Source organism: Parus major, chromosome 1 (genome assembly GCF_001522545.3).
Source record: "Parus major isolate Abel chromosome 1, Parus_major1.1, whole genome shotgun sequence".
Taxonomy (NCBI): domain Eukaryota; kingdom Metazoa; phylum Chordata; class Aves; order Passeriformes; family Paridae; genus Parus; species Parus major.
In genome coordinates, this window is record NC_031768.1 from 98,411,356 (window position 1) to 98,437,211 (window position 25,856).

General features: G+C 49.4%; 2 protein-coding genes across 8 annotated transcripts in view; both read right to left on the minus strand.

The window, feature by feature from the left end:
- Window positions 1-553: 553 nt before the first annotated feature.
- On the minus strand, window positions 554-17,281 carry IL18BP (interleukin 18 binding protein). 3 transcript variants are annotated; one of them, XR_001521380.3, is made up of 8 exons: window positions 16,283-17,281; window positions 15,998-16,060; window positions 15,711-15,776; window positions 15,344-15,473; window positions 15,099-15,225; window positions 12,589-12,723; window positions 11,249-11,360; window positions 554-6,289 (listed from the first exon to the last, which is right to left on the minus strand). XR_001521380.3 is itself a non-coding variant. In XM_015626323.3 (8 exons), exons 1-7 carry the CDS (start codon window positions 16,290-16,292, stop codon window positions 11,287-11,289), a joined length of 543 nt encoding a protein of 180 aa, XP_015481809.1. In that variant the 5' UTR covers window positions 16,293-17,281; the 3' UTR covers window positions 554-6,289; window positions 11,249-11,286. The 3 variants fall into 3 exon arrangements, 2 of the variants coding, with proteins under 2 accessions (XP_015481809.1, XP_015481799.1); XM_015626323.3 differs by having other exon boundaries at window positions 11,249-11,298; XM_015626313.3 differs by lacking the exon at window positions 554-6,289 and having other exon boundaries at window positions 11,246-11,360.
- Window positions 17,282-17,589: 308 nt separating this feature from the next.
- Window positions 17,590-25,856, minus strand: part of RNF121 (ring finger protein 121) — a 15,454-nt gene continuing 7,187 nt past the window's right edge. For 2 of the 5 annotated variants that reach the window (XM_015626274.3, XM_015626280.3), the window contains exons 3-9: window positions 25,572-25,713; window positions 24,105-24,259; window positions 23,512-23,619; window positions 22,970-23,090; window positions 20,892-21,025; window positions 19,208-19,309; window positions 18,780-18,900 (exon numbers count right to left, since the gene is read on the minus strand). In XM_015626274.3, the coding sequence (XP_015481760.1) occupies window positions 18,780-18,900; window positions 19,208-19,309; window positions 20,892-21,025; window positions 22,970-23,090; window positions 23,512-23,619; window positions 24,105-24,259; window positions 25,572-25,713 (883 nt within the window). Of the gene's footprint in view, window positions 18,915-19,207; window positions 19,335-20,891; window positions 21,026-22,969; window positions 23,091-23,511; window positions 23,620-24,104; window positions 24,260-25,571; window positions 25,714-25,856 lie in introns of all 5 variants that reach the window. The other 3 variants (XM_015626264.3, XM_015626299.2, XM_015626289.3) reach the window with 3 other exon arrangements.

The following is a 25,856-nucleotide window of genomic DNA, read 5'->3' on the forward strand; positions in this document are numbered from 1 at the left end:
GGTTACACTTTTCATTCCAGGGAAGGCTCCTGCCTTCTCTAGCAAACACCTGTCTTCCAAAACAAGACAGATGTACTGGGAAAATGGAGGGAGGGAAAGCACTTAAGGGCAGAAGTATTGCTGGGCACAGCACATATCCTTCTGAGCTATGTGAAATGCTGACAAAACCCAATTTATATCCATGTGAAGCTACATCTGCTCCAGCCTTAGTCTGTAAGTTTTAAAGACCAAGGACCACTATGTCTTGCACAGCAACTACTACGGGATAGATCCAGGCTTTGTCAGTTGCTCTGCCCCTCCTTATTTTACCCTAGCAAAGCAAAATAGCAACTTCACACATACCTATGACAATGGAGCAAGTTTCCATCCCAGCCATGGGCCACCTCAAACGGTTAGGAGCATGTTTGGTGGGGCTCTTGGATTCTCAGCTGCCAGTCCTTTGGTCTTCAGAGTGGGTTTGAATTTTACCAGGAGCATCTGTGTTTTCCTGACATATTATTATTATATGATGGTACAGGCAATGAAACACGGTGCGATTTCTTAACACAAATTATAAAGATGTTGGAAAGTTTGTTTAATTTGATGCAACTGTTTTGAAACACAAGGAGCATTAGAGACAAATTTTGACCAAAGATGACAGATTCTAGTGACAGCAGCAGTAGGGCACATGCTGGACAGAATTAGGTCCTTATCATGTAAAAAGACTGATTCACATCCATAATGTTTGTCTGCAGCGCTTCAGAAAACGTGGCAATATACCTACAGTTTTGCAGACTTCTGTTACTCATATTCTTGTTCCTGTTTATCCTATTCCTGTTCCTGTTCATTTTCTTATCTCATTGCTGTTTTAACTAAACTGTTCCTATCCCAACCCTTGAGCTGTGACTTTTGTGCCTCCAGCTGGAGGTGGGGGGAGGAGAGCATGGGAGGCTTTTTTAGTGTGAGTACTAAAGTGGAGAATACCATTCCCAAATCGTGACAGAAGGATGCAGACATTTAAGTTTTTAAATCAAATATTTCATATATGTTGTGGAACGTACCAGAAATTCCAGTCCAGCTGCTGGCTGATGTTTAACTCCAAAGGTCAGACTCACCCAAGCTATAGATGTTGTGGTATCATTATTGCTAGACATGTTTCCACTATCTAAGCATTTAATCACATTGGAAAATCTATTACTACACGTCCATACTGCTTATTTTCTCAGTCCTTAATAGTGGCTAAAAATTGTGATAGACCAGAAATCTGTGATATCAACACAGTTTCACAACTAAATGAAATTATTTTAAATTTTCTGTGTTGGAGGTAGTATTTGCAAGAAATCCTAGACAATGTCGACAACGTGAGTTTGGACTAAGTAAAAGAGATTCAAACTCCCACCTATGTCAAAAGAAGTGATGCTGCTTTTTCCACTTAACATTTGAGGGCTTAATATTCATAAAACATTAGATTAAAATACTTTGATGCATCCTCATTAGTTTTAACCCTTGTTTCTTTTATTTTTCTCAGTACCTGAAGAGTGGAGAACCTTTAAAGTTCTCTACTGGTTTGCAGCCAACCGATCAGGTTTAGCTTAGCTGATAACATTTAGGCCCCATCCATCAGAATCCAAACAAAATTCTAAATTCTGACATTCCAGGAAATTTAGACTCCAGAAATACATCTATTCTTCTCTGTTCCCTGCAAATCAGGAACATTCCTATCCAGTTCCCGAGATTTAGTTTCTGTGTGGCTTTGGTGAGAGATATGCAAGAAGAAATATACATTGCAGGTTATGTGTCTGGGAAGTGTCAAATGCAACACATCTTTTCTTAAGCTAACAACTACCTACAAAAAAGTATGCATTGTATGGTTCCTAATCAAACTACATTGCTGTCTCCACTCCTTAAGGCTTGGAAAATGATTTGCTTTAATTTTTAGGGATGGCAGAACTGCCCTCAGTAGAGCTCTTGGAGCCCTTTTTTGTAATATTGTCATTAAGATGAAATAAAATATGGGGTGATTTTCTTGCCTGATGTAGTTCTGTTCTCCATCATCATCCATCCAATTAAAAAGATGCAGTATTTCAGAAAACTATAGAATATGGTATGTGTGGTACATCTTTCCACCATGGTCTCTCTCTGAGCATTACCCACTTCCCTTGAGATAATTTATCCCTTGAACTCACCAAAATAGTTTTAGACATAACCTATAGAAATTCAAAGAATGCAGCAGTTTGTGCTAAATGTCAAGATTTTCTATGCAATTTTGTAGGGTAAACTGGTGGGTATGCCTTCATCTCTCCTCTAAGTTTTCAGTAAAATTTAGCTAGACTTCCAGTATAATCAGTACAACCATTTAAAGTCTCATCCACCTGACACAACGGATTTTACAACTGCTCTCCAAAAGCTATTTGACATGTCCTTGTGTAACGTAGCAGGTACAGAAGTTCTGTAAAAATCATAGAAGCCTTTTTCAGCTTTCTAGTTTATATTAGAAGACTTTTGAACTCAGGAAGCAAGAATAGGCTTTTAACTCTGAACTTGGCAAATTATCTGAAAGCTCTTTGGCTCACTGATGGGTAACCAAAACCTACCTGCCTTTATGTATCTGTTCTGATGAAAAGAATAACTCCTTTGTCTACAGAAGCTCAAGCTAAGAAGGAGCTGGTTTGCATTTTATTTCCATATAATTGTCCATTAGCTGGTTTAGACCATCATTCTTGTCCAACCTTATACTCAGTGTTCATCAATACTTGAAAGTGGCTGGAGTGATAAAACCCGTAACACATTTGCATAACAAAAGTGATTGAACTTTTAAATTATGAGTGAGATGATTAATAAATTCATTTTTATTAAAACACAGAATGACTCCATAGCCTAAATGTGGCATATACTAAGTGTCATATACTACTACTGAAGATTTGGTTTAAACTTTCAATCTAAAGAATCTAGTGCTCTACCAGGCTGCAAGATGACCTCCAGCAGAAATAATATCACCCTGGTAAATACCTCTCCTTGTCCAATCCAGCAAAAAATAAATTTGTCCAAGCAGATGGTGATTTATTCTAACAACATAGTTTCTCCATGGTGCTATTATTTCTAACAACATCCCAGACAACCACGGTTCAAATGATGCGTGCCTTCCACTCAACTGCACTGGTATTTGTTCTAAATTGGTCTCATACAGTCAGCTAAAAATTACACTGTGTTTTGAAATTATGCTCTGTGATTGCAATGTTTCCTTTTATGAATTACTGGTCAGTTTTTGTTCCAGTGGTAAACTTCAACAAATTCCCCCACCCCTGCAAAGGTAAATTAGAGATAAAGCCTACATTCCTGTCCTTTCTGTCTTTACATGCTCTGGTTTGGGACCTACAATTAGAAGTAAAAAAAACAAGAGGGCAGTAAAACTAGGAGATGAACAGCTACTGAGCCCTTTCACCATCACCACCACCACCCCACCTGGCTGCCCAGAATCGAAGTATGGCAAGCACTTAATGTGTGAGAACGAAGCGAGAAATCTGTGCATAAGAACACATTGGTGCCTAAATAGTTATTAGACTGTATTGCCCCAAAGATCTTTTCTTATGTCAGGGTAAAATGTCATCCAAATTCACTGAGCAGTGGTAGCACATTGCTACCCCATGGAAATTACTGATAGTTAATTCAATTCTTCAAACAGCTGAGAATGCTTCCCCAGCAGTTACCTACCAGTTACAGCATTATAACACCTCTGAAAAGTTTTGAAGTGTGGATTTTGGTTTCTACGAACTGAAGATACCTCAGTTCTGGTGTCAGATAGTAAAGATTCAGCAATTACAAGAAGAGTTCTGATACTGCCACTGCAACGGCTGTCTGGGAAATGGGGAGGTGGAAGTGAGATATGGTTGAGATGAAAAGATACTTAATTGTCCTGAAGCTGCTAATTATCAAGAAGACCTTGGTGATTGGCATAATTTTCTTGATTTTCATGTGGCTGAAGTCTGAAGCTACCATTGTTTTCCTCGTAGACATCCCTGGGAGTGTTCAAGACCAGGTTGGACAGGGCTTTGATCAACCTGGTATAGTGGATATAGCAGAGGTTGGAATGAGCTGGGCTGTAAGGTGATTTCCAACCCAAAATATCCTGTCATTCTCTCAGGGGCTGGGTGGAGGAGAGGCAACTGCAGCCCAGAGTTGGGATGGAGGAATGAAGGAGAAACAAGGAGTAAGAATCCTTTTTCAACAAGTCAGGAAGCTCTTATCAGGGCAGAATATCCAGAAAGAGAACAAAACTGAGCTCCTGGGGCAGGCTTTTCTCTAACTTTACAAGCCTGTGTTGACCAAAAAGAAAAGGGAAAACATTTCTGTAAAAGAGCCACCCATGATGCTCCTTCTGTGGCTCCTGATTAGTGTGGAATATATCCAACCCAGTGTTTGTTGTTCAGTAATGAGTTGTTCCTTCCATGCAAGAGCTAGCTGAGATCCTAGAAGCTGCCTCAGAGTCCCTGCAGCCTGCAGTGCTGGCCTGGGAGGGGTAAGGCCACTGCTGTTTGCAGCTGCAATCTCTGCAATAGAGAGGGGAGAAGGGAAGCTGCATTCTCTGCTTAGCAGCAATCAAAACTACCAATTATTTTAGGGAAATACTTCTAGTAGCAAAAACCTACTTCTGAAAAAAAACTATTCTGAGTGATCTAAATGTAGTAAATAATTTGTTCATTTTTTTTCCTGAATGGGGGGCCTCTCAGGCAAAAATCAGACTAGATATAAATAGCAGCAGAAAATTATTAGTTTGATTGTTTCAGCCATGCATGGTTTTAGATCTGTATCTTCCTTCCAGCATGGAAACCCGTGGTTTATTATGTGTTATCCCAAAGGTTTTCTAGCACAAGATTCCAGCCCTGTTCCTTTTGCTTCACAGGTTTTGATTGCTAAAGGGGATTTTCAGTGCTTATTTAGTAGTAGCATTATTTCAGTTTTTTTGAATCTGCTTTGATAATTCCACTTTATATTTTTCTCTCTAATTGCAGGTCTGTGTATTAAAAAACTACAAAAAAAGCAATAAAAAGCCTTTGACTACTGTGTGAGAATGCTACTGTCACAAGGAAAGTTTATCCTATTCAATGGAAGTTCCAAGCCTATGAAATTGATTTCTATTCTTTCTTCAAAAAAAAACTAATTAAAACCCCTCATTGACCACTTGTACTCACTCACATACACCTATCTGAAAGTGTAAAGAGGAGTTTAAATTGGAATAATTTTGTGCAGCTTGAGTAATGTACACAGGATGAATAGCAAACCAACTTTAGATCAAAATGTCATTTTGAACTGAGCAGGTGTTAAAATATAAGATTACAGGAAAATGCAATGAGTCAGTCCCTGAATAAACCTAATCTGAATCTTGACTGCAGACTAGCTACATAATCTGATCAGAAAACCCTAGGGAGACTGTGGCCTTGAGGAAAACAAAATGCTGGATTTGATGTTTTTACTCCATGGGAATTTTAGGAATTCCCTAAGTGGGCTGATTGCTGAGAGGAATTTTGTTTTCCTTCTCTGCTTAAAAAAATACTGTACTTATTTATTGCAAAGTCAGAAAGTACTTTGGACCTGATTAGTGTAAGAAATTTGATAACCAGGATGCCTTGGCAAGAAAAAACAGAGCTTTGAAGACTGCAAGAAGATTGAATCAGACTGGTGACAGGGAAGATTAAATCAAGTAGAAGAGATATTGCAAAAAGGTATAAATTTATATGTTTGTATGATGTTTAACCCAATCATTGTAGTAAAAAATTACTAGCTTTCCTAGAATGGTATACAAGCTTATGTAGCCCACAGTAAATTTGGATTCTGATCACCACTCAGTTGTCCCTGTCTCTCTCCATCACCAATACTTATTTAGTTAGTCCATAGATAAATTGAGGCAAGTAAGTTTGTGATCAAAGCTGAAGTTCTACAGCCTTTCAGGCTGCAGCACAATTCATTCTTGTTGTCAATAGCTTGGAAATTATATTTGCATCTGCTTGTGCAGCTGAACCCTGGGCTATTGGTATTAGGTTGCAGCAGTGGAGTGCTCAAGTGTAGTGGAACAAATTCCTTCCCAGTAAGATAAAAATGCAAGATAAAATAGGCAGTACTGTAGCACTGAACTTGAAAAACACACTTGAAATGTTCACTGTACGGGTATTTTGATTTTCAGGTGTACACAGACTCCAGGAGAGGCAATTCTTCTATAAACACCTCTTTAAAATCCTCAAGCCTGTCCATCCTATGCAGAGCTTCTTTCCACAGCAGAGGCAAACATTACAGCGGGGAAGGCTGTAGCATGGAACTGCAGGGAGACAGAAAAACAGGAGAAAATTCAAGAGAAAAGAGGACATTTTCTTCTCCCAAAGAACTGGGAGTGGCGATACCTTCCCTTTTCCCCCCAGATGAAGGTTACCCTCAGCAGGTCAAAGCCCGATTATTCCCAGCCCTGAGAAAGCAGGAAGGAGGCATGTGCAAGAACTTCATTTTCATGCTGTGTTTCATACATGCAGTCTGCACTTTTGCTAATAAAGAGTAGGGGACCAGGATGAGTGGCAGGATTTGCTTTGCCAGAACAATCCTTGAGCTATTCCAGCTTGGAGGTGTGCACAATACATGCTGTCTGTGCGAGGGAAGGCAGATACACACTGACCTGGGTATTCACATTTGAATTGCATCACAATAAGAATTTACATAAATGAAAAGTGAGAAGAAAGATTAATGAAGATAAATAAATATTTACCAGCATGGGAGGAGAGAACTGTTTTGCACAGATGTAAGGTAGAATGATTGGTGGAGTTGCTCTCTGGGATTTAAAGTCCAAGTTTTCAAAAAAACACACAAGTGTATATCCATGCATAAAGCATGAATGTGCAGGCTCACAATTACACAATTATATTTTCATACAAGAAGTATTTCTGTAATTGTAAGGTATGCACAGTCAAAGCCCTGTTTATTCATGTGTCCTTAGAAAGAGACACCTTCTGGGAAGCCAGGTGTCCCAAGGATGGGTGGTCAGCACTGTCCAAAAAAACAGAGCTACCCTTGGTGGCTCAAGCTGAGCACTTCAAAACTGAAGTACTTACATTCCTTTTTAAAAGATTTTTTTAAATTTTCATTTTTTATGTCAAACCAACTACTCCCTGCAACAAGGGCACTTACACTGAGTGAACTTTAGGAAAGGAAGCTTGACTGCAATTTTGGTTATTTCCCAGTACCCTTTCTAATGTGACCTGGACAAAAGTTCAAGTTAAATATTACATGAAACTAAAGATTTGCTAATCCCAAAACATAATGCTGAAAATTAGTCTATTGTAGAACTAAATTTTCTATTGTTCAGATCCCAAATAAGGGGAAAAAAAGTGAGATCAGAAAGCTGCATGATCAAAAAAACTGCGGTCACTAAGCAACAGGAGACTGAAACTCTGGAGCAGGGTACCTTGGGGCCAGATACCTCAGCTTTGTTCACTGAGACAATGGATGTTGTCATTGCCATTGAGACTCCAGAGCTACACAGAGATTGTATATTTACTTTAGTTTGTCCTTACTGTATCACTGACTTTATTTATAAATTAAATGGCAGAATAAAACAGAGGTCCTAGATGCTCTTTCCTTGAGTCTTCTCTTCCAATGCTCTTCTCAAGGCAGTTTTAACTGAATGTGTCAAATCCTGTTGGCTGGAATAATTCCCATGATAATTCCTGTCCCTTTCTAAGATTTGCCTAAAGGAGTCTTTGCAAAATGGAGCAAAATCTCTCAACCATTCTTTGTGGTTATTCTTCATATAACTATTGATTATTACCTTAGGCATACAGGTACAATGTATAAACAATTGCAACACATGAAAGGCAAATTTTACAGAATCTGTTACTTCATCTTCATTATAAAGCAACAAATTTGAAACATAAATGTGGCGACGTGCCTCTGAGGAGGCAAAAGAGTTACATTGTCCCACCCTAAACCCCTTGTGAAGGGCGGCCCAGGAGTTCTGATGGGGTTTGAGTCCCTGGGGGGTTCTCCCTTGCTGTGTTTCTAGTGGTCCCTGACCCTGAACTCCACCCTCAAGGGTGGAAACCCTCGGGGGTTCTGTCCCTCAAAAAACCCCTGCTCAGCCTCTGTTCGGGGCTCTGTTCTGGACCTGAGTTTGTTCCCATGCTGAATAAATGGTTTCATGAACCGGGAGCCCGTCTCGTTGGTGTCCCATGCTGGTCCCCAGAATCCTGCTGCTTCCCTGGATGAGATCCTGCAGTTGCGGACTGCAACACATAAATACCTGCTGGGAAGGGTTACTGAAAAGGGAAACAGCCTCATTCATAAAAATACAAGCTACTAAATGTTTCTCTCTTATCTACCTCTCACCTTTAAAGCCACACATGGAAAACACCATCTTTGTGGCATGTTTTACATTCCTGTTTTCACAGCAGAGTACCTACTGAATGCTAGAATTTCTGCTGCTAGCCTGGGACTAACTGTGCTGATTATCAGTGAGATTATTTACAAGAACTGATAAGCAGCTTCACAAGGAAATGCAGTAGGAGTACCCTAAAAAATCACAAGGCAACGTGCTGTGGAGCAAAGGCACTCTAGTAGGGCACATGTAAGGAACAAAGACTAAGATTTGCTGTGATTCAGATGAAAATATATTTGCTGCTTTTTCAAAAACAATGCCTGGCCTTTATATGCTCCAGGTCCCTGTGAGAATGACTGATACTGGTACACAGTATCAGCATACCAAAGTCAGGAGGAGTAAGGGTGCCATTCAGAGCCTGGACATCCAGGCACTTTTTTTTCCTAGCAAATGCCCAAGCCATGAGCAGACAGTTTCTCCAGAAAGCTATGGGAAATGGTGTCAAGGCTTTGCTAAACCCCAGGAAGACAATCCACAGCCTTTCACTCGCCCCCTGAGCAGGTCATCTTGTCACAGCAGCCAGATTGGTCAAGCAGGGCTTGCCTTTCACAAACCCATGTTGGCTGGGCCTGATCCCTGGTTGTCCTGCATGTGCCACATGATGGCACTCAGAATGGTCTGCTCTGTCACCTTTTGAGGTACCTGAGACTTTTCCTTATTCTTTGTCTCTGGGTTTCCCCAGCCATCCAATAAAGGAGATTCTTAGCCCTCATTTTGTGGTAAATGTATGTATAGAAACATTTATTTCATTGTCTTTTACAGCAGTGGCCAGATAGGCTTCTATTCTTCTTGTTTTCTCTCTGCGTAACCTCATTACATTCTTGTTGCTTACCTGACTTGCTGTCTCTTTCAAATGTCATAAACTCTTCTTTTTACTCTGAGTTCCAGACAAAGTTCTTCTCCCTCTGGCTCTTCTTTTAGCATAGCCTGCTCCTGTGCCCTGAAGATTCATTCTTACAGCACGTCCAGCCTTCCTGGACTCCTTTGCTGTTCAGGACAGCCTCCTGAGAGACTCTGTCAACCAAAGTCTGCTCTCAGGGAGTCCAAGGTGGCAGTTCTGCTGACTGTCTTCCTTACTGCTCCAAAAATCCAAAACTCTATCCTTTCAAGGTCACTGTGCCCAGGATGGCCTCCCACCACGCACTAGTCCTTCTCTCCTCACAAACAGCATGTCCAGGAGGTGCCTTCCCTAGCTGCCCTCTCACCAGCTGTCAGAAACATCTCTTCCACACACTCCAGGAACCTCCTGAACTCTCTCCTCTGTGCTGGATTGTATTTTCAGCAGATGTCTGCTGTGTTGAAGCCCCCATGAAGACAAGGGCTGGCCATCATGAGGCCTTGTCTGCCTCTTGGTCAGGTGATCTGTACCCAGCTACCACCTGGCTATCTGCCCTGTTGGCCTTCCCCACAATTCTTACCCACCAACCTTCGACACTTGCATCACCACTGTCAAACTCTAGACAGTCAAAACACTCCTTCACATACAGGACTACCCCACCACCCCTCATTCCTTGCCTGTCCCTTCTGAAGAGTTCACCACCATCCATTGCACCATTCCAGTGGTGCTAGTCATCCCACCATGTCTTTGTGATGGCAACGATGCCATAGTTTTCCTCCTGCACCATGCCTTCCAGGATCTCATGTTTGCTGTCCACGCTGCAGGCACTGGGGGAGATGTACTGGGTTGTCAATCCTGATACCTTTTTGGATTTTGGAGCTTTCTGGGGAGAGAAGCTCCAATTCCTGAATGGCCATTCTCAGGAGCTTCCATGGTTTCTGGCACATCAATAACACTTGCACTCTTGCTGCTTCATGGATCTCTATCTCCTGTGTCTACTGAGATGGTAGCCTGAACGACCATCCTTAGAACAGTGTCAAGCCACTCCCAGGCTTATCTCAAGTGACCTGGTTTTCATCCCCTTCCCCCTTCAAATCCAATTTAAGGCTCATTCAACATGCCCTACTAAGTCCTGCACAAAGATCCTTTTCCCTCTGAGACAGGTATAGCCAGTCTGTCACCAGTAGGCTTGTTGTTATCTAAACCATCCCATGATCAAAGCCCCCAAAATTCTGTTGGTGACACCTGGCTTAAAGCCAGGGATTTGTCTGCACAACTTTCCTATTTCTACCCTGAGCAGTGCACCCCCCAGGCCAACCTTCCCCAGTTTTACTACCTGGGAATATGCCTGGGGTCAGCTAGGTCCAATGGCCATATCCCTTCCCAAGTCCTTTCAAACCCCCACCCTACTTGCTGGTGGGGCAGCATGAGGAGCATCAAAGGCCTTGACGTGCAGTATTGACTGAAACATCCCTGGTTTATCAATGCTCCCTCCAGCAAAAATCCAAACCACAGCCCCAGGGAAGAAACAGAACTTCTCCTGCACCCAACATGGTACATTCTCAGGTCCTGTGGTACCCAATACCCCACCAGCCCCATCCCACCCTTAGCTATCATGCACAGATATAATTCCTTTAGTCTATGGACTATGAAATATCTATATATATATGTCTACTACTCCTATGAAATATCCATAAAATTCCCATAAAATGTCCACAAATCTTCACAAAATCATAGAATCATAGAATGGTTTGGGCTGGGAGGGACCTTAAAACTCATCTTGTTCCAACCCCCTGCCATGAGCAGGGATACCTTCCACTTGACCAGGTTGCTCTCCAGGCCCCATCCAACATTGAACCTTCCCAGGGATGGGGCATATACCCGCTCTAGTTTGGCCTTCTGCATGGCTGAAGTGCCTCCTGGGGTGTATCTTCTCTGTTGGGGGTTTATGCATGGCCACACACTTTGAGGTGTTCCAACATGACCTCCAGCACAGCCACAGATGCTTCAAGGTGTACCTTCTCCAGCATGGTTTTATTCTTGGGCCATATTTCCTTCAGAGGTGCTCCTGCAGCAGAATGGACATACCCATGGTCACTGATGAGGTGTGCTGCTTCCACATGGATACATCTACATGTCACAGTAAACAGAAGAATCCACTAATGAGAACCAGACTAATTTACAGTAAGGCATGCACAGGAGCCCTGTGGTTTTACTTTCCCTTCCTCCTTGGCCTCCAGGGCTGCCCTGGCCGGGCTCTCCTCCCACCAGAGCTTACTCCTCATCCCAGCTGCTCCAAGGGGACAGTGTCTCCTTCTCCTCACCAGGGTTCCCCAGCTAGATTCCTGCCCTCAACCAGGGATAGTGCTGCTTGCATTTCTCCCACTACAGCAAATCCTTCATGTGCCATCCCAGTGAGCCCCAGGACCCCTCCTCCTTGGTGTCCCCAGCACCTCAAACTCTCATCCCTTTGACCCCTCATCACCCATGGATATCCCCACATATCTGGCTGTTGTCCATCTCCCTGCTGGCTGATGGAGCCCCCTGTCTGGGGAAACCACAGCTCCTGATGGATGTGAACCTGACCAGTACATGGGGGTGATGGGTGACAATGGCCAAGTTGTTGCTGCCTGCATAGAAGGAGTCAGAGGTGGTTGAGCAACAAATGATAAATTTTTGGGGGTTCGCTTTGGCTTGAAAGGGTGCCTAGCTGTAGGCTGCCATCCCAGTGTCATCAGCATTGGCCCCATGGTCCCCCTGCTTTGTCTCTGAACATCCAAATCTGCTGTGCCCTGCTGTGCACACCCAGGTCCCCAGGGAGAGGTATTGCTGCTGACCTGAGCCACAGCCTAAACCATCCTCAGCAGCATGATGGGGACTGGGGCAGGCACTGCATCCCAGGTCAGGAGCACCCTGCACCCATGCACCCATAAGCTCAGGATATGCTGCTGGCTGGGATCCCAGTGGAGTTGCTCCTGGTGGGTGACACAGCAAAGCAGGTCTCAGCTGGTGTTGGCATCAGTGTCTGGGTCAGTGCTGGGATGTGTCAAGGAGGGGCTCTGCCCTGTGATGCAGATGGGGTGCTTTCCCTCAGCCTGCCCTGTGTCTCTCTGCAGCCCCTCCCAGGTCCCACCACCCTCCCTGACCTGACCTTGCTCCTGCTGCCACACCTCCCCAGCCACTCATGGAGCAACCAGTTGCTTCCCTGTCTGCAGCACCACAGCACCTGGGGGCTTCACTCAGGGTGACTCTGCCTGCCATGGAGCATCTGCTGGCCCCAGACCCTGGCCACCAGCAGCCCCCCACACCATCAAGACCTCCACCTCATCAAAGAGATAGTATGGAACATGACCCCCACCTTCTTAGCTGCTACTGTGTCCATGGGAACATCGCAGTACCACCAACCCATCCATGTTGGCTGCTCCACCTCCACCTCCCTCTGGAAAACGGGCACCCTGCCCTTCAACTGGGATGTCATCTTCATGATGGAGACCTGTTGCAGTGCATTTTTGTTCATTATATTTGATTCAATTACCTTCTGTATTGTTAAGTTGTATCTCCGCTCCCCCTTGTTAATAGTTTATAGTCCCAGTTGTGCCCTCCTACCCCAGTTGCCAGTCCACCCTGATACCTGCCCCTTGTTCCCGAATGTTCCCTGTTCCCCCTCCCATTAAGCTGTCAATCCTCCCTTGTGCCAACCTCCTGCCTGGACCATCCCCTTTGGAATTCCCCTATTCCTCCAAGCCCCACTGGCCCATGTGCCCCACTCTCCTCCCCTTGTGTTCCCCACTGGCTTATGTATTGTGTAACCCAGCCTTGTGCTCTTCCCCTAAGTCTTCCCTATTGGTTTATTATTTGTACACTCCCCTTGCTTACATGTACCCCTGTATCTTTTGTCTTTCATCCCTGGCACCTTCAAGAGAATGAATCCCTTTTGGAAGCCACATGGAAGACCTCTCCCTCATCCTTGCTCCTGCCCTCGAGGCTGGACAGCCAGTGCCGTAGAGCATCAGCCCTAATCTGCCCTGCTTCCCAGGAGCAGCCCACTCTTGGCTCGGTGCCGGGAGCTGGCTGGGGAAAAATCTGGCGCTGTGTCAGAGACCTGCTACAGTGTCCCTACCAAGGACTTGTTCCATAAGGACAAGGAGGTCCTCATCGTGCTTTTCCAGATGTTTGAGGTTGCTGAAATCACCCTCTTCCAGCTGTTTTCAATTGTGCTCAGCACCTACATCTGTGATTTTGTGAAAGGTGATGTCCCTGCAAGACAGTCTCTGCCACCGCTGGGCCATGGGGACATGCGGCAGGGAACGGTCCTGTCCCACCAGCTCTGCCAGGACAGGGAGGTCTCGATCTTAGTGGTGGGGAGGGCATGCCATGGACACACAGCCTTGCACATCTCAGAGCAGCTCTCACCTGTGGTTTGCAGTAGGGTCTGTGGGCAGCAAAGCGTGACACAGTGTGCCACAGTGTGCCACAGCATGGCACGAGATGGCATGGCAGGGCTGGGTGCCATGGTGTGCAGTGAGAAGTGTGCTGCTGCCATCACACTGCAGCAAGAAGGGGTCAGGGATGGAGCCACCAGCATCAGGGGAACAGCAGGACAGGATGGGGGACATGGAGATACCCGCACAGGGTCCTGCATGGCAGGTATCTGTGCTCAGCCTGGCCGTAGTGTCACTGCCCCCAGGACATTTGGCTGAGCCTGACAGAGGTCTTTGCTGAGTGGCAGCTGTGGTGTCAGGATGCAGCTGTGTGTGGGGTCTGTGAGAGGCTCTCCCAGGAATGGAGTCTGGAATTAACCGGGCTAGGGGGTACAGCAGGGCTGTCTTGGGCAGGTCCCTGCCCAGGTGGCTGCTCCACTGCTTGCCTTCCCCATGCTCTTAAGAGTCACTGTGGGACTGGGGTGTCCCCAGGGGGCTCCTGTGGCTCCCTGGGCTGAGGGCAGCTCATGGGGCCTGCACCTGGAGGCTTCTCCACTCCCCCCCACCCCCATCCCTATCCCTCCCACATTCTGAGCATCCTGAAGTGTGATGCCCCTAGCCCAGGGGTTGCTCAAAGGGTCTGGGATTTGTTCTCCAGCCTGTCCCACAGCCCAGTGGGTCACACCCTCCACAAGCACCTGAGTGAGCAAGAAGGGGCCTGGCAATAAAGAGCAGGTGGCATCCTGCCAGCACAGGATGGTTACAGGGGTTGCCCCATGGAGCTGCAATGCCAATGAGGAAGAGTCCCAACCCCTGCACATGCAGAGAGGGATGTGATGGGCCCATCTTCTGGTGTGCCTGGACCCCAAGGCTTCTCCCACCCACACTCTCCTCCAGGGCAGGGCACAGCTGTTGTGCCAGGTATTCCCTGAGCATAACTGGGAGTACTGTGGCTCTCTAGCCCTTCGCTAGGCAGGAAGGGGGTCAGGAATGGATCCTACACTTCATTGACACCAGGGCTACCTTGTCTCCCTCCCTCCTCATCCCACACGTGCCCTCTACACCCTTGGGCACCATCACCAGGATGCAGGTGACACTGGGAAGCCTTGATGTACTTTAATAAACTCTGGGGTCCCAAAGCCAGCTATGGGCAGGGCTGGTTCCAGCCCAGGCAGTGCTCCTGACTTGGCTTGGGGCACCAGGAGCCCCACTCACAGTGGGGCCAGCATATGTGGGGCCATGCAGTCCCCAAAGCAGAGGTGTCACAGAGATGGGCCTCCCTGGAGGTGTCACATGTGCATGCAGTGGTGGGTGTGGGGCTGTCAGAGCAGGGAGCTGCACTGCACGGTGCTCACTCAGCACCCAGCATGGGAATTGCTCCTCCATCTCAGCCCAGGCCCTCACTCTTCCCAGTGACGGGGGCCAGTGCTGGCGATGGCCATCGCACCTCCCTGGTGTCGACACCGAGGGGACTGAGCACCACGCAGGTGAAGTTGGTGTGCAGGTGCTGCTCGTTGAAGGAGCTGAAGTGCAGATCACGGTGCAGGGCCAGCCCCGAGGCCTGCAGCTCCTCTCTGGGGAGCCAGCAGGGACCAATCAGTGTCTGGTCCCGATGGGCAGGCACAGAGGCCCTGCCACAACCGGGGCTGCCCCGCTGTCACTGCCTCCCAGGCCTCCTGTCCCCATACTCACTGCACTGTCCCCTCACGCACAGCCCCATCCGGGTGCAGGCTCTCCACAAAGAAGCCGTTCTCCAGCCAGTAAAGCAGCGTTGACTCTGGAAGCCCACTCAAAGCCTCGCACGACACAGTCACGCTCTCGCCTGCAGCCGGAGGGAGGGTGAAAGGCAGGAGGCCTGCAAGGGTCCCCAGTGCCCCCCAGGCACAGGCACAGCCCCCCTCCTCAGCTAAGGGGAACATTCCCCCACCTCATCAGCACCCTGAAATCTCGGCTGTGGGTGGAGGATTCACCTTGTGTCTGCTGGAGGCTGGCACAGGAGCTGACCCCCACTGCAGCCTCCTCACCCTTAGGCCCTGCCATGCCCCCGAGGGTCTCTCACCTGGGCGGGGGAGCTCTGCTGGCATCCGCAGGGTGGTGATACGGGGTGGCTGCAAGGCCATGGCACCTGGGGGAGCAGAGTGAGGTGAGATGGGAGGTCAAGAGTGATCCCAAGACCCCATATTTTTGTAGTGGGTGAGCAGGCAGGGTCCCATAAAGGGATGGGGGCAATGCTCATCCCCAGAACCCTGAACAGGCCTCTTGAGGGGCACAGAGCCCAGGGTCCTTAAGGCCCGAGCTTAAGGCCTGAGCCTTGAGCTCCCCAGCCCCACAGTAACCCCCACTTACCTGTGCAGCAAGCAGTCAGGCTCCAGCAGAGCAGAAGGATCCAAGCAGGGCGTCCCAGGAGCTCTGCAGGCAAAAATGGACCTCAATGCTGGGCACCCAGGGATGCTCCCCATGAGCTTCGTGTGGTTCTCCCAAAATTACCTGAGCCTGCGATGGTCCCGTCCTCTCAGCATCCTCCCAGATGGCCATGGCACCCCCAGCATGCTCCCCCCAGGACTCCCCAAGTCGATGATCCCGTACCCTCGTATCCACCCAGCACCCCCCGAGTCTGGGATAGTCCCGTACCCCCCAGCATCCTCCTCCCGGAATCCCTCAAGTCGCGGCTAGTGTCCCTCAAGGCTGTCCACCCACCGCTCCGGTACACACGGAGAGCCCGTGGCTCAGACACGGGACGGCGGCGCTCGGGACCGCGGCGCTTTATGAGGCAGCCCGGGGAGGGGCGAGCGGCAGTGACTCACCGGGAGCCGCCCTCGGCCCCGGCCACGTGGCGCGGCGACACCGCACGGGGACCCTCACCTGGGCGCTGAGCTGTGTCAATGGCTCCTGTGCAGCCACGTCCCCGAGCCCCCTGAACGTGCCTAGTGTCTCCATGCCTCCTGCACCCGGGGACACACAGCCCTCAGGCACTCCTGTGATCCGCATCCCATGACCCCTTCCCCGCCCCACATCTCCCCCCCGCCCCTGGGGGACCATCCATGAGCTCCCCAGGGATGGAGGACTGGGGCCCAGCTGGGCCCCGCAGTGTCCGGCACAGAGGGCTCTGGCTGAGTGTCACAGGATTCTGAACATGCTGGTTCGTTCCCCCATGCTTTGGGATCAGAGACAAGGCAGGGTCTGCACAGGAGGAAGGAGGGTGAAGCACCCAGGAGACTGAGAATGACACTGCTGGGGGAGCTTGGGTGCTGGCCCCTCGGTGTCCCAGCCCATGCAGAACAACAGTGGATAGAAACCCCCAGGGCTTTAGTTCTTGGCTGTGGGAAGCCGTCTCCGTGTCCCACAGCAGTCCCCCACCCCTAGAGCCCCTTGACAGCAGACGTGGTTTCGACAACTCACTGGTGACAAAACCAGGGGCCAGCCCCCACACCCCATTCCCCAGCAGTGCCAAGGCTGGGACCCAGTGTGGGCACAGCAACAGGGCAGAAACAGCCACCTGAGTTACAGGCCCTGGTAAGGCTTGGAAAAAAGTCGCTAAACTCCCAATGAGTTTTATTATCTGTTCCCAGCACAGCAGGAAGGTGACAGGAACAGGAGTGTTATCTTAGAGACCTGGCAAGTGCAATCCATTCCCAGCCTCCTGCTGGGATGAGGCCAGTGTCTGCATCCTCCCTCCAGCAACCATGAGTGTCCAATGGGCAATGATGAGCCAGAGGCAGCTCCCTTGGCAGCTGCCAGCTCCTCTGACACCTTTCTGCTCCCACCACCACTAACCAGCTTAGCTCTGGATGCTACAGGGTTAAAGAGGTGGGCAGGAAATGCAGATGGGTGCTTGGTCATCATCTACACAATATCCTTCCCCTGGGAGAGATGAAAGGAGGAACCATGGCCCTGCCCTGCTGCAGGGAAGACGATAAAGAAAAACCCAGGGCCGTGTCTCTGTTTCCAGGGCTCTTATTTCGGTGTTTGGCACAACACTGCAATGTGGTTTTACCCAAAAGAAAACTCAAGAGGATGCAGCATGGCACTGGGGCTCCCCAGGGGGGAACACAGCCCACACAGCACCCACAGCCATGCCACTGCTATGGCCACTTCCCAAATCCCTTGAGCCAGGAGCTGCCTTGTAGCTCTCCACCAGACCCCAGTGCCCTCAGGGAATATGACTCAAGTCTCCATATGCCAAAATACCACCGCTGGCCCTGGGATTGGGGACTTTGCCCCCACCCACTACCAAAAATTTAGCCCAAAGCCACTTGCACCAGCAGGACTTTGGAATGGCTCCTACCAGCATGACCAGGAGAATGTCATGGAGTAATGCTGGGGCAGGGAAATGCCAGTACCAGCCCAACCTTCACTCCATCCCTTTTATTCCAGCGCCAAGAGCAATACCCAGTGAGGGCGGACCCGCGCCCTGGGGCAGGGGAACCCGCTTTTGGTGCTCTTGACTGTCACTGTTACCCAAAAGGGCACAGAGAGGAACAGCACTGGCCCCGCTCCATGCCTTGGCTGACCCCCCCCAAGCAGTTAGGGGACACCGCAGGACTCCAGGGAGGAACACAGAAAATTTGGGAGCATATAAAAGGGTTCCCCAAGGCAGAGCCCACCATCACCATGCTGGAGGGCAGCCTGGTTCCTGCTGGCATACCCATGGTGCCCAGAGCGGACCTGGCAGCCGGGGGTAGCCAGGCGACCTTCCATCCCCTCTTTCAGGGTGCTGGACTCTCCTCTGCAGCCCCCATATCCCATCCTCGCTGCCAGCAAGGCTGCTCCAGGGTGCTGGTGTTGGAGCTGGCAAAGCCTCAGCCTTTCTCCCTACGGCCTCCCCTAACAGAGTGGCAGGAGGGAGCTTGAGAACAGCCCCCAGCCCAAAGGTCAGCCCAGCAGGGCACTGCAAAGGGCAGGAGAGGTGCAGGGAAAGGGGACAAGCGTCTCTTTTTGGCTGCAATAGAAAGTTTTAAATATGCTCATTAAAATAACTTTTTTAAAAAATCCTCCCCTAGCCCCAGCAGGAGGGGCCTTGATGTTGCTGTCCTTGAGGGTGGCCAAGGTCCTGAGAGGCGACGGAGCAAAGCCAGCATCCCCGGTGGCAATGTCCTCTCGTGGTTCCGCGGCTCCCCACCACCTGCCCTTACTCCAGCCCCAGGATATAGTTGATTCCCTGGACCAGTCCAATGATCACTGGCTGCCAGGCCACCAAGTAGCGCAGCCAGTCCAGCAGCTGCCCGTACATGACGTGTGGCCTCTCCCAGCTGGGCAGGAAGGAGTTAAAGAGCCATGGGAAATGGATGAGAGGAGCATAGCCCACCCAGAAGTGACCCAAAGGTGCCCCTAAGCAGGGACAGAGAACACAGGTATCCAGGGAGGGATGGACAAGCACCCAGGGAAGGACACACGAGTCCTCATGGAGGCTGGCCTTGCTTGTGCTTTGCTGGGTCTCTGTCACAGCCGCATGCTGCAGCAACCTACCCAGGGTGCCAGGCAACCCTCATGCCCCTTGTGTGCTCTACCCACTGCTTCCCTTCCCAAAGTGCTGGCTCCCAGAAGGAGAAAGGATACGGATTACTGAACATCCTCTTGAGATCCACCTTCTCTTTGCAGTATGGACACGTCTGCTTCTTCCCAACAATGCACCAGCCCCGGATGCAGAACTCATGAAACCTGGGGATTGGCACGTTAAGGGGAACTGGAAGAGGGGGATACATGGCTCAGTGTGGTGGAATCCACCAAGTCCACGAAGTTCTCACAGAGCCATGGAAACATCCTGCCATGTGAGAATGGTGTATTGCACAACCGCAACCCTTTCCTAGAAGGTGCAGCAGCTTCCAGGGACAGCAGAAGGAGCTCATGGGGCAGCAGAATGGGGCCAGGGTGGTAGCACAAAGGCCATGACCAATGCATGGGCACCAGGGAGACTGAAACTCTTCAGTGATGGTGCTCAAGCACTGAGAAGGTTTGCACAGCCTAGGAGAGCTCTGTGAACTGCATGCATTTTGGAAGCCTTCTTGAAAGGCTTTCTGGAGATAAGCATTTAAGATACTTCTCTCTGAGTGAGGGTCTAACTTACAAATGCCTGCTATGCTCACTCATGAGGATTTGCACTATCTGAGCACAGAAGAAGTTACAGGAAACAGAGAAGATACAGGAAAACATGAGGCGGCTGCAGCTGACTCTGACACATACAGGGGTGTCACTGAGCAAATAAACTTTCCCTAGAATATCTCTGCTGGTGAGAGCATGGAAGAATGCCAGGGAGCAGCAGCAACAGGAGTCACTTCCTTGTCAGCCCTGGAGCCATCAATGCAGGAGTGCCCAACCAGCTGTCACCCCTGAGGACCACCAGGGGCACCAACCAGCTCCTCTGGCAGCCACACCACCCCAAGCTGCTGCAGTCCCAGGCCCTTTCAGTGTCAGTCATAAATCTCCCCAGCAGTTCCCAAGAGTTAAATTTAGGCTGAGAGTTTTACCAGCATGACCTTTGCTCAGACCCAGTTTGGAAACCACCTCGCAGGCAGCAACGCACACAGTGCCAGAGGACATCCCATCTCCACACTGAATCACCACAGGGAAAAAACCCTGACTTGCTGCCCCAGCTGGGGCTGAGCACCAACTAGGACTTCTAGTTTCAAAACCCACTTCCCATCAATCAGCTGACAGGAAGGACTGAGTGACTCCAGCATGCTGGAAACCCTGGAGGAGTTCTGGAGAAGGAGGAAGCTCCTGGACTGTGCCTAGAGCAGGTAGCAACTGGCAGTGCTGGACCAGGGGGGCCAGAAGTGTTTCTCCACAACTCTTTCTTATGGACCCACTGCAATGGGTTTCTGATGAGGGGCCAGTATGGCATGGAGCAGGGATGTCTCATGTCCCGACCTCACACCATCACTTTCCCCAGAACATCTGCTGGGGGCACTGCCAGGCAGATGAGTCACAGCAGATTTGTCAAAAGCAGGTAAAAACTGAGGTGCAGCTCCAAGCATGCTCTTGCTGAGCAGAGGTAGCCAGGGAGGAGAAGGAAGAGGAAACTTGTAAGTGGCAACAAAGTAATTCCAGGGACACCTCTTCCCATGCCAAGTCAGTGATGACACAGGCACAGATCACATGCAAATTCAGCTGGACGGCCCTGAGTCCCAGAACAGGCATTTCTTCACGGAGTGTGGGAGAAGCCATGGGGCAGGAGCTCCCTGCTGCCCACCCCAGCGTGGGGCCAGTGAGGCAGGGAGCTGGCACCTGCAGAGAAGGATACACGTGGTTGCAGGAGAGGCGGTAGGTGTTCTCAATGATCCCTTCCTCATTGACATCCACGAAGATCTGCTGGCCACAGACGGCACAGACGCTGTCGGAGAGGTGCTTGGTGGGCATTCCTGAGGCACTGTAGAACTGAGCGAGGGCAGAGCAGAGGGAGAGCGGTGACAGTGGCAGGGCATGTGCCCCGCGCCTGCAGGGCACAGCTAAGCTCTAAAGAGGGCTGGGCTCAGCGCCCCAGGCGTCCAGCCTTGGTCTTTGGGGCTTAAAAACCTTGTTACAGGTCCAGCTGCAGGAAACAACTACAACAGGACAGCTGCTCAGTGATGCAGTGGCCCATCACACCCCAGCCCCATGGTGAGGGGTCACCCTCGTTGCTCCCCAACAGCCAGGTGGGTTTTCAGTTGCCTGCCAGGGCCGTGCACCCAGGGCAGAGACTGAGTGAGACAGCAGGACAAGCTGGAGGTCACAGCTTTGACCCAAAATGGCAACCTTGGGCTGCCAGTCAGACACGGCCCCCACCTCCAGCCCTTCAGGTCCCCGACACTCATTCAGCAAAGCGCAGAGCAGCCACCCCTCTCCATTTCCAAGCCTGATGGCTCAGCACAGGCCTGACACAACACAGAGAGTGTGGGCACAAAACCAGGTCCCACACACTCCAGCTGCAAGGGACCCCTCAGGATCATTGATTCAAACTCCCTGCTCCACCGCACTACCTAGAACTAAACCATATGACCAAGAGACTCTTTGGACTCTGGCAGACTTGATGACATGATCATGTCCCTGGGGAGCCTGTTCCCTCTGGGTAAATAATCTTTATCCTATGTCCATTCTGCACTTCCCCTGATTCATCTTCATTTCCTCATGGCTTATTGCTGGACAACCACCTCCCCTGGCCACACAGTGATGCTGTGCTTGATGCACCCCAGGCCACAGCTGGCCCCTTTTAGCTGCCAGGACACACTACTGACTCATATTCAACTTGCTGTCAACACAAACTCCCTAATCCCTTTCCACAGAGCTCTCTCCAGACTCTTGTTCTCAAATTTGTATTTATAACCAGGATTACACCATCCCAAGTGGGGAATCTGGCACTTTCCCCTTTTAAATTTCACAGAGCTGGTGACTGCCCAGCTCTCTCTCAAGGAGGTCACAGTTCCTCCTGGTTTAGTATCATCAGCAAAAAATGCCTCTGGAAGAGTCCTGGCACAGCTTAACTTGGAGCATCCTACAGAGCCCTGAAAATCTAAGAGAGACTCAAGCTGTGCCAAGGTGTCCTAGTGTGGCAGGCCAGGGGCTGGGGCAGAACCTCAAGGAGCAGCATGAGAAAGCTCAGAAAAAAGGAAACACAAAGTCCAAGACCCTAAACATCTACTGAAAAGAAGAAACATGACCTACTCCACTGGTGTCCTAGGTCGTGTATTTCTGGTGAAGTGGGTTATTTTGATACCAGGAGAGTGGGCTACAGATTTTAGGCCACTGCATCCTTTGTCCACAGGGACAGCTAAAGTTACAGCAGATACAAGGAAGGAAACCCACAGTGTGAATCCTTCCCTGGTGGCTGCAGGTCACAAGTTAATGTTAGCACAGTGGTGTCAGAAATGGGAGATTTTAAAGGCCCAGGAAAATGAATATTTGTCAGTTTAGCAGGGCTAAACAGATCATTTCACTTCTCCACAGAATTAGAGAATGGCTTGGGTTGTAAAGGATCATCCAGTTCCAATCTCTTTCAGAGGCAGGGACACCTTCCACTAATCCAGGTTCTTACAAACCCCATCCAATCTGGCCTAGAACACCTCCAGGGGATGGGGCAGCCACAGCTTCTCTGGGGAATCTATGCCAATGTCTCACCACCCTCATATGGAAGAACTTCTCATCCTGGAGATGGGACCTTACAGAGGCTGTGTTCTTGAAGAAGGATCTCAGAGCAACTCCTGTTACATTAGATCCTGGGACCGTTCCTTGAGATGGGGAATTTCCATTTGAGGGAAGCCAAAGCTGCTACTGAGACCAACATGTTTCAGGCCTCCTGATATGGGGAACAACTCTGGCCTGGGGGACAGTCCATGGTGAACTCACCCCAATGGTTGAGGCCATGTAATCTGCACACATCTCAGCAAAGTCCCGTTCCAGAACTCCGTAGTAAAGACCGTAGAAGAGGAGGGAGATGCCAAAGTCCATTGCATCTTCTGGTTTGATTCTACAACAGAAAAACCATCAACACAGTTTTTTTGAGGGCACCCTAATCACATTCCAGAGAATGTATTATTCCAGAGTAGTTGACCTTTCTTTCTAACGATTAAGCTGTTTTGGGCTAAAGTCCTCTCCCACCACCCATGGACTGGCTGCTTCTTTCAGTATAGCAAAAAAAATGCCACTGCTGCCCCCAGGCTGGACACCACAGAGCTGTGGGAGCTGCCAACAAATGAGATGGAAGGAGGACTCTCAAGCAACCTGGACCAGTTCAGGTACCAACCCCTTACCTTAGAGTGAAAGGACACCCCAGTTGTCTCTTTGTCCCTATTAATCCAGATTGCCAAGTACACTGTTTTTCCAGAGTAATAGCCAAAGGTGTGTTCCACCCCATTGCCCCAAGAGTGGGTGCTGGAAGATTCACTCACCTGAATAATAAGTTAAGACCAAAAAGCGTAAACATGACAGCCATGTACCCCACGATCCCAGTAGCATAGCTAATCTTGTATATTAGTAGAAACCATTTATAAACCAGCCTGTAAAGAATTAAAACAAGGAATTTAATGACTTCATTTTTCCTGAATCAAAGTGTGCCAATCATCTGAAGAGTTTTATTTTTCACACCTGTTATGTTTTTGCAGACACTTCACCTACCCCTACATATGGGCAAGAGCTTTACATTCTTAATTCAACCTGTCACAGGCTGCTCACAGTCTTGACTTGAGAAACCTCATGATCTCCAAAGGCCATAAGGAAGTATGCTACATGCTGGGAATTCATCCTCGAGTGAGGACACCAGTCCACCTGGAATCCACCTTTCCACCCCCCACCCAGGTACCAAGTATACTGGGCTGGCTGCCAGCAATCAGTTAAGTGCATCACACCCTTTCACACGTGCAGGGCTCTCACACTCCCAGGGTGCAAAGCTTAAGGCACATCTGTAGCAGGGAATTTGGAAAGATCCTTGTAATGGTTACCCTAGGGCTTTCCCCAGGAGTTTCCCCAGGAACAGCAGACAAACCTGGGTGTTGTCTGTACCAGAGGCTTTCGAGTTGCCCGGAAGGTGACAAAAGCTGTGACTGCTGAGAAGAGCACCCAGATCACCAGGAACCGCCACCAGTTCAGCTTGATAGTGAAATACAGAGGCACTACCCACATCTGGAAGAGGGTCACCATCTGCAGGAACAGAGAAAAGGCATTTGGAGCTGGTTCTCTGATCCTCAGACATCAGAATGCTCTGTTAGCCATGGCAGCCATTCTGCCTGAATCAAATGGCCCTGAATTGCACCAGGAACATGGGGAGGTTTGACCTCTGGCACCTAAAGAAGAGCTCAAAGCTCAGTGCATGAGTCAGACAGGGAGCAACTGAGGGAGCTGGGGAGGCTCAGACTGGAGAAAAGGAAGCTCAGGGGGCACTTTCCTACTCTCTGTATCTACCTAAGGTTATAGCAAAATGGGGCTCATTCTGTGCTCCCAGGTAACAAGTGAATAGACATAATAAAAGCCCTCAAGTTTTGTCAGAGAAGGTTAAGGTTGCATATTGGGAAAATTTCTTCCCAGATACGGTGGTGAAACCCTGGCACAGGCTGCCCGAGGCAGTGATGGAGTCACCATCTCTGGAGGGATTTAAAAGCTGAGTGGATGTGGCACTTGGGGACATGGGTTAGGGAAGGGCTTGGCAGTGCAGGAGGAACAGTTGGACTCAATGATCTCAGAGGGCTTTTCCAACCCAAACTGTTCTGTGATTTTGTGAGGCAGTCAGAGGCAGCAGCCACGTGATTTTTGGTAGCAAAAGGTACAGCTGGCAGGAGAATGCAGAGGAATCATCTCCAGAGGAATGTGTGGGAGATGATCCACACAACTAGTTGTGGTAAGGCAGCTACATAAAATTTTGTCTTCCCAGAATCCCAAGGCTGCAACCACAGATGTCTCAGACAGGTATTACACAAGGCAGGAAGGTTTTGGCTCGCCTCTGCACTACAGCCTATTCCCAAAAGGATCTACAGCTGTGCAGCTGAGCTCCCACAGTGCTGCTGGAGGGAAACGGGCAAACAGGTTTGGTTTGAAGTTCACAGAGGACTACAGGTACTACCTGGAAACATTAAGAGTGCTGCAGGAACCATCAAACCCAAGCTGGCAGCAGCAAGAAGCCCCCGTTGCTTCCAAGGAATCACCCACAAAACGCAGCTTCCCTCAGGACAACCCCCAGGATCTGCTTGTCAACCCCTGATGTTAAAGCACTATGTGACACCGAGTTATTTGCATCACTTCCAACAGAAACCTGAGGCCTTCACGTTCATCCACCCTCATCCCTAGCCAGAATCCCCCACGTGCTGGGAGAAACAAGGCAATGCTGGGAAAACAAGGGAATCACACCACCAGACAGTGGGAAAACAAACCAGGAAGGCTTTTCTCATCAGCAAAAGGAGGGCATGGCTCAGCACTCACATCCAGCCTCGGAGGCAGAACGGCTGTGGGGGCAACTCACATTGTAGGAGCGAGGGTGCCGCTGCTTCCACTGAACCAGGAGGAGCTGTGCCACCACGAGTGTGGCGATGAGGATGAGAACCATTTCGGCATGCATCGCCTCGTGGCCACGGTGCTTGGCGTGCATCCGTACGTGCTCCACCCTGCAACAACCAGGAAAAGGAGGCTGAAGAGCACACCGGCACAGACTGCACGCTGGGGTAAAAGCACCTCAGGAGAGCCAGGAAGACCAGATGGAACAACAGCACTAAGAACTGTGGTTGTGAACAATCCAGAGGGGAAGGGA

Bases quoted from the DNA above. Each gene is read 5' to 3' on its own strand.
- IL18BP (XM_015626313.3), bottom strand. The intron at 15,226-15,343 runs GTGAGTATGGGG...CTGGCTCCCCAG, and splicing joins GTGCGTGAGGGGACAGTGCA to AGAGGAGCTGCAGGCCTCGG. The intron at 12,724-15,098 runs GTGCGATGGCCA...GCACTGCAACAG, and splicing joins TCGGTGTCGACACCAGGGAG to GTCTCCATCATGAAGATGAC.